This window comes from Cornus florida, unplaced genomic scaffold (assembly GCF_030987335.1).
Source record: "Cornus florida cultivar Cherokee Brave unplaced genomic scaffold, ASM3098733v1 CherokeeBrave_3.0.0_Hap2_Chr04, whole genome shotgun sequence".
NCBI lineage: Eukaryota > Viridiplantae > Streptophyta > Magnoliopsida > Cornales > Cornaceae > Cornus > Cornus florida.
In genome coordinates this window covers 79,040,448-79,048,277 of record NW_026775574.1, presented here as the reverse complement: position 1 = coordinate 79,048,277, position 7,830 = coordinate 79,040,448, and the positions used below count along the sequence as shown (strand labels likewise).

Sequence of the window (7,830 nt, the reverse complement as noted above, 5' to 3'; positions counted from 1 at the left end):
TTTATAACCCAACGCAATTAGCTCGGCAATTTGGATTGACGCAGATGATCCCATTACCTCCCCATTTTTCTTACAACAAGAACTATCATCGGCGAGTAAAGCTTTCCAGCAGTGAACAAGTTCAAGATGTGTCTAATGGATTCACTCAACTTTTTCAAGGGTTTCAATATAAACCCTTCCTTGAAGAACCGAGTACTGACCCAAAGTTTGAGGATAGGTGGACATCCTACATCACTTTTACCAGGACCGTGGATTCCAGTCAGCTTGTGTGCACTCTCCTTGGCTCCTACAAGTTCATTTCCCTTAACTTTCAAGGTTTGGATTCCATTGAACCATAGCCCTCTCTATTGCTCCTGAACCAGAAAAAATAACTAATGCAGCACCAACTCATCCTCCTCCCACAGCTCCTGCAGGTAGGACTAGATCTCGCTCTCGGTAAAGTAAGTTTTATATATTCTCATCTTTTCCATAGAACTTCTATTTGGTTTATATGCTCACTAATCATAAATCCAGGTACTCATTCCAATGCCCCAGAGAAATCCACCAAATCTGAAGAAACTCAAGTCGATTTTTATATCACTCTTCAAAGCATACCTCCATCCTCAGTTATTAAGGTAACACCCATAACTAAACCATATATTTATTCTTTTGAGGCGTACCCCTTCTCTTGCTAACACTTTCTGTCAGAAAACAACAAGAAAGAAAACGGTGGGGAAAAAACCTTAAAAGTCACGAGCCAAAAGACACTTCGAACTGATTGATGATGATGATGAGGATGACGAAGAAGTTATAACCAAGAAAAGGAAATCTGTTGCTGCCTCTCCCAGTGTAATCTCTTTTTTGCCTGATCTCGTATATTACCTTTTTCTCCTTATAATATAACTTAGACGGCATTGTTTTCAGGAAACTCCACTCTCTTCAGAACAAAAATCAATTCAAGAAATTTTTACAGACCATGCTGGAGAAGAAGAAAAGATCGAGTTATCAGTTGGTCAGAAACAAAGGTCCCCTATGCCTTCTCCACCCTTGGCTGCAAAATCAATTCATAAACAGGTCGGAGATTCTAATGAAGTAAGTAATGATATATGTATATATACATTTCTTTTACAACCTATTCTTGTAAACTTATTATAGCTATAGCATATTTCAGGTACAACAAGGCTCGGCTATTCAAACCAATCCTATCAGTACCAACCCAAGCTCTCCCTTTACAACCCTTGACTTGTTATTTGATTCTGTCTTTGACTCACCTGATCTTGACCTTCCTGAAATTCCACCTGAACAAACCTCTGACACACCCTCAGAAGTTACAAAAGCCATCCAAATCCTGTCCCAAATGGTACAACAAGACTTGTCTCTAGCCCCTTCATTCAAAAATGAGTTAACTGAAACCTTGTCCTTCTTGAGTAGTTACCCAGGATTCTCTTTAGGTGACCAAGTTCTCTTCAAGAACTTCCACCTTCAAGTCCCTTCTATGATGACTGCTTATGCCGAGTCTACTCAAACCCTCAACCATTATGTTGCTCAAACCCAAGAGAAAGAACTGCTTGCTCGATCTTTGAAGAATGGAAAAGAATTACACTTGTCATTGAAGAAAGAAGCTGCTGAACTGGATGCACGGGAGAAAAGACTTCAAGCACAACTAGCTCAGCTTCAAAAAGACAAATCACAACACAGCAACAAAGTGGCAGAACTAAAGAAAGAAACAGAAGTTGCTACCCCAAGGTTCAAAGCACTCCAGACTCAAATGCCAAAGTTGGAGCAGTCCAAGAAGCAAGCAGAGGCTAAGCTTGATCAAACCAGGGTATCATGGGCAAGTTTCAAAGCCCATTTTGAAGAATTTCAACAGAACTTTAACCAACCTTGAATTTTTATTCTCTCATGACAACTATTATGGATTTGTAATGTGATTTTCAAACAATTTACATCTTTTGGGAAGTAATGTGGTTTTCTTTGAACAATCTAGTTATCACATTATATCAATGCTACTACTTATTCATTACAAGAGCAAATTTTATCTCTACATACCTTGCATAAAATACAATCCACACTATCTTGACTTACTGGAATTTTTCTTTTCTTCCATGAGCTCAAAAATAGTTGGCTTATATTTTTTAAGGTATCTTCCATTTATTGGTCTCTGATGGATTTCACCATCTAAATCTTTTAACCTGTAAGCGCCTCCATGCAATACTTGATGAACCAAATATGGACCCTTCCAAGTAGGTGACCACTTGCCATAGACCTTATCCACCTTTCCAGGTGGAAAAACTGTTTGCCAAACCATATCGCCCTCTGCAAATGACTTGAACTTCACCCTTTTATTGTAAGCCCTCATTAATTTTGCTTTATGAACCATAAGGTGATCCAAAGCAAGTTTCTGGACTTCATCTAAATCTTCCAACTCGACAAGCATAGCTTCGTTATAATCGGCAAGTATGAGATTATGTTGCAAGGCAACCCTTGCCGATTTTACGTTTAACTCCATCGGCAACACTGCATCATGACCAAACGTTAACCGATATGGAGTTGTCCCTGTAGTTGTTCTTTTTGAGTTTCTATAGGCCCATAAGGCTTCTGAAAGGGCTTCATGCCAACGCCTCGGCTTGTCTTTTATCATCTTTTCAATAATTTCAATCACAACTTTATTTGACGCTTCGGCTTGGCCATTCCCTTAAGCATAATAAGGTGTTGAGGTAACCATTTTCACTTGCATATCAATGCCGAGTTGTAATATTTCATTTGCTCGAAAAACAAATCCATTATCGGCAACAATTGTTTTCGGTAATCTAAATCGGTGAAAGATATGTCGCTCCAAAAACTGTATAATGGTATTATGAGTTACCAATACATATTCCTCGGCTTCTACCCATTTAGTAAAGTAATCGGTAGCTAGAATAATCCAATGATGGCCCTTTGATGAAGGAGGATTAATCTTACCGATTAGATCCATAGCCCAACCTCTGAAAGACTATTATTTAACTAATAATTGCATTTCTATTGCTGGGACCCACTGCATAGGACCATATTTTTGACAATCTATACATCTTTTTGCATAAGTCATGCAATCGTTCCTCATTCCAGGCCAATAATATCCATATCGGCGTATCAACCATCTCATTTTGATGTCAGCTTGGTGAGCTCCACATATCCCCTCATGTACCTCAGCCATAATCTTCAAACCTTCAAACTTACTAATACATTGAAATAACAAACCATTATCAGCCGATCTTCTATAAAGATCACCATACATAAACATATAATCGACTGCACTTCTTTTAATTCTTCGATCGGCTTCAGGAGTTGGATGTTGCAAGAACAAGATGTAAGGAATTCGCCAATCATCATCATCCAATTCGGCAACATCAATGGCAAAGACTTCTTCCATAATTTGATTTCTTGTTTCAGCTGATAGAAGAGATCGGCGTGTAATCTTCATTACTCTTTCCATCATACCACTCGGCACCCTAACTCCAGAAGCAGTCTGTGCCAAATCATTAGCCATTTTATTCATGGCTCTCGGTCTGTATTCCAAAGTCACATTATGAAATTGGTTAACTAATTGGGTTGCCAATGAATGGAATGGTCTTAATTTCCAATTCAAACATCTAAAGTCTTCTGAGATTTGATTAATCACTAAACTCGAATCTTCCACAATGTGGACATCTTTGACTGTCATTTCCAACAGAATTTCCAAGCCGATAATTAATGCTTCATACTCGGCTTGATTATTTGAACACCTGAAATCCAAAAAGAAAGAAAACAAAATTTGATTCCCTGTTGGGGATATTATCACTATACCAGCTCCCGAGCCTTCACTGGTACTAAACCCGTCGAACATTAAAGTCCATGGAGTCATGAATATGGATGCCGAGTCAAGCTCATCAAATACTTGTGACTCAATTTCAGGTGAGGGATGATCGGCAAGAAAATCTGCCAATGCTCTTCCCTTAATTGCCTTTTGTGGAACATATGCAAAGTTGAATTCCATTAATGCCAAAGCCCACTTGCCAATCTGGCCTGTGATTAATGGCCTTGATAGCATATACTTTATAAGATCGGTTTGACAAACAATATTCACCAAAACGGGCATCATATAGACTCTTAATTTCATTGCTGCAAAATACAATGCTAAACATAATTTATCAATTGGTGTATATCTATACTCGACTGGAGTTAGAACTCAACTGAGATAATATATTACTTGTTCACTTCCTGCTTCATTTTCTTGTGCTAACATAGCTCCAATGGATTCTTCAGCAGCCGATAAATATAACTTCATTGGCCATTTCTTCCTTGGAGGCATCATGACAGGAGGACTCGACAAGTATTTCTTAATCTGGTCAAATGCCCTTTGATGTGTATCATCCCATTTGAATTCTTCCATCGGCTTTAACTTGAGCAGCGAGGAAAACACATGCAATTTCTCAGCTGTATTAGCAATAAATCTCCTAAGATAATTCACTTGCCCGAGTAACCTCTACAACTATTTCTTGCTTCTTGGCGCACTAGCATCAATAATCGCCTTAGCTTTATTCCTATCGATCTCTATACCACTTTGATGAACCAAGAAACCCAAAAAGTTTCCTGCCGATACTCCAAAGGCACACTTTATTGGATTCATTTTTAGCTTATGAGCCCTCATCCTCTCAAAAGATGCTTTGAGGTGGACTAAGTGCTCTTTCTTTGTTACTGACTTTACCACCACATCATTAATATACACCTCCATAAACTTGCCGAGCATATCATGAAAAATAGAATTCATGGCTCGCTGATACGTGGCACCAGCATTCTTCAACCCAAAAGGCATTACCACCCATTCGAAAGTTCCAATCGATCCAAGACACTTAAAAGCTGTCTTTGGAATATCTTCCTCGGCTATGTAAATCTGATTATAACCTGAGTGTCCATCCATAAAAGACATAATTTGGTGCTTTGCAGCTGCATCAATCAGCTGATCAGCTATCGGCATTGGATACTCATCTTTTGGAGTTGCCAAATTTATGTTTCGGAAATTAACACATATACGTAATTTTCCATTTTTCTTGATAACAGAAACTACATTTGATAACCACTCAAGATACCTTGTGGTTTGAATGAAGACAGCATCTAACAATCGTTCGATTTTTACTTTGACTTTATCTACCACCTCTTGAGACATTCGACGAGGTGGCTGTTTATATGGCTTATAACCATCTTTAATGGGCAGCCGATGTTCCACCAGATCTCTGGACAAACCTGGCATTTCCTCATAATTCCAAGCAAAATAGTCACTGTATTGCTTTAACATACCGATAACTTTAGCTTGTAATTCTGGTTCTAATAGTGCACTAATATAAGTAGGTCTAGGCTCTGTGTCAGTACCTAAATTCACCTCCTTTAATGGATCCTGAGTTTCTGCTTTAAGATCATCGAGCTTAGCTGGTGCTAATTCTAAGTCTTCTAACTGTATCGCATCCAACTTCTCAATATTGAACCGATCGATCTCGGTAAAATTAATCGATGCTCCTGGCTCCATTATTACTTCTTTTTCTAGTCGTTTTTTAGCTATGTACGCTTGAAGCCTAATGCAAGCGGCCCCTAAAGGTCTGCTGCCGAGCAGCTTCCCTTTCAAGTTTCGCTTCCATCAATAACTTCTTCAATTATAGCAAGCCAAGGGAGTTCTACCTTCGGATTGGAATTCTCCTGCTGCAACTCACCAATTTCACGATCGGCAAGACTTCTTCTCATGGTTGCCGAGGTTGGTCTTCCATCTGCTCCTGTTCCCACAGACCAGATAGGAACACATTCTTCGTTATATAAAACAGCATCTGCCGAATACACTTTTGCCACAAATGGCTTATCATCGGCATTTACTATTTTTATTTTATCTCCATCCCAAAAAATCAGCATCTAGTGTAATGATGATGGGATGCACATATTTGGATGAATCCAATCACGGCCTAATAAAAAATTATAAGAAGCCGTGGATTCAATAATAAAAAATGCTGCAAAAGACATCATACTTCCAACTTCTACTTCTAAAGGAAGTATCCCTTTACTGCTGGTAGAACCTCCGTTGAAACCACAAATTACTACATCAGTAGGAATAACATCTTCCATACTCTTGCCGAGTTTCTTCAATGTGTTTGCTGGAATAAAATTCAAAATCGAGCCATTGTCTACCAAGACTCGATTAATAGGTTGACCTTCTACCCACACCTTAGCATACAAAGGCCTGAGCTGTTGAGTCATTGCTAACAAAGGTTTTTCAAAAACCACCTTCTCTGCCAATTCTGAGGAAATAATTGATAAATTCTGAATCGGCTGAGTTTCCTTCTCATTCTTCTCAGTATTTGCATTTGATGCCGATAGAGCCTGGAACATTGCTGGTAATACAAATGCCATGTTACATGATATCTCATCTGGAAAACTGCCAAACTGAATTCTGAATTCATTGTTATGTCTGGGCCACGTTGGCTGATGTTCCTCATCTTCTTTATTTTTATCTGGAATGTCGATTTTCTTTGCTTGTAATACTTCAGCTTTCCTTTTTCCCTCAGCTCTTCTCCTTTTTTCTCTACGCTTCTGAGATCGAGTAAGGCCCCCATTCTGAGATTGTTGAGCTTTAGGGAACTTTGGATGATTAACTTGAGTCCATCTATCTTCAGTCGAGTCTATCCTTGGTTTCACAATTCATACTCTATATGAATTGGCTCCTTTCTGTACCCAAATCTCTGATTGAACTGGTGACTGCCTCTTAAAATTGGGATACCTATTTTGGGAATGAAACCGGCTAGATATATCACCTTGCTGGTTTGGCCTTCCTGCTTTCAAATGGCTGTTGCTGGAATCACCTTGCCGAGGCTCCTCCCCAGGCTTCAATGGGAAAATAAGCCTTTCAAGAATTCCTTTTTTCTTTGGTTGAACCTCCATTGGCACATCTTCCCTTGGTTTTTGCTTTCCTTTGCAATTTAGGCAATAACCATTATCAATCAAGGCTAATTAAGCCTCCCTTAATTGCTTCTGCAATTCTGCCATCTTTTCAGGTGTCGCAGTTGATGAAAGGAACTCACTAGATATCTTTTCTGCCTCCTGCCAATTTTCTCGCTTGGCTAAGCTTATCACATTTGTAGATGTGATTGTTGGAAATGGATTAGTATCAACCTTCATAGTCTCTGAAGTTTTCTCCGGGAATTTTAAAGTGCCTTCGTCAATAGCTTTCTGCAATACACCTCGTAGAACAGTACAATCATTAGTAGCATGGTTCCAAGAGTTATGATACTTACAATACTCTTTTCCCTTCAAGTCACTTACCTATGGAATCCTATGCCCTTTAGGCAAAGATATCATTTTATCGGCCATCAAGTGATCAAAAATTTGATCTGTTTTTGACAAGTCGAAAGAATAACTTTTCTCGGTATCTGCAGGACCTTTCCTTGTTGCTGTTGTTGACATTGATGAATTGCCCCCCGTGGTCAGTTTAGGTTTAACCAACGCCTAACAAACGTATGGCTTTTTGATATTAACCTCTGCGACGTCAACTTCTAATTCATCTCCAACTTCTGTTGAGAATACCTCATTATTAGGGTCCTTGTACCAAGTACCCTTAAAAGAATTTTTCCTCTCTTTCTCTTCTCTTAGTATTTTCTCATACCGAGAAGCCCTGTCTACCAAATCAAAGAGATTTTGAAACTCGACCCCATTAAACCTCTTGCGATGTTCAATATCTAAACCATTTAATGCCAACTTGATGTATTATGGTTCTGGCAAACTTACTCGGCATTTAAGTTTAACCTTTCTGAACTTGGCAACAAAAGTCTCAACCGATTCACTTGGCAACTGAGATAA

General features: G+C 39.0%; 2 protein-coding genes across 2 annotated transcripts; both read right to left on the bottom strand.

Annotated features, from left to right (window-relative positions):
* Positions 1–2,050: 2,050 nt before the first annotated feature.
* On the bottom strand, positions 2,051–2,620 carry LOC132305168 (uncharacterized). Its single transcript, XM_059802846.1, has one exon. It carries the CDS (start codon positions 2,618–2,620, stop codon positions 2,051–2,053), a length of 570 nt encoding a protein of 189 aa, XP_059658829.1.
* A 354-nt stretch (positions 2,621–2,974) lies between these two features.
* Positions 2,975–4,387, bottom strand: LOC132305167 (uncharacterized). Its single transcript, XM_059802845.1, has 2 exons — positions 4,213–4,387; positions 2,975–4,116 (listed from the first exon to the last, which is right to left on the bottom strand). The coding sequence occupies exons 1-2, from the start codon at positions 4,385–4,387 to the stop codon at positions 2,975–2,977; spliced, it is 1,317 nt and encodes a 438-aa protein (XP_059658828.1).
* Between the last annotated feature and the right edge of the window lie 3,443 nt (positions 4,388–7,830).

Bases quoted from the DNA above. Each gene is read 5' to 3' on its own strand.
- LOC132305167 (XM_059802845.1), bottom strand. From the start codon at position 4,387: ATGGAAGAATTCAAATGGGATGATACACATCAAAGGGCATTTGACCAG. The intron at 4,117-4,212 runs GTGAACAAGTAA...TGTATTTTGCAG, and splicing joins ACAAGAAAATGAAGCAGGAA to CAATGAAATTAAGAGTCTAT.
- LOC132305168 (XM_059802846.1), bottom strand. From the start codon at position 2,620: ATGATAAAAGACAAGCCGAGGCGTTGGCATGAAGCCCTTTCAGAAGCC.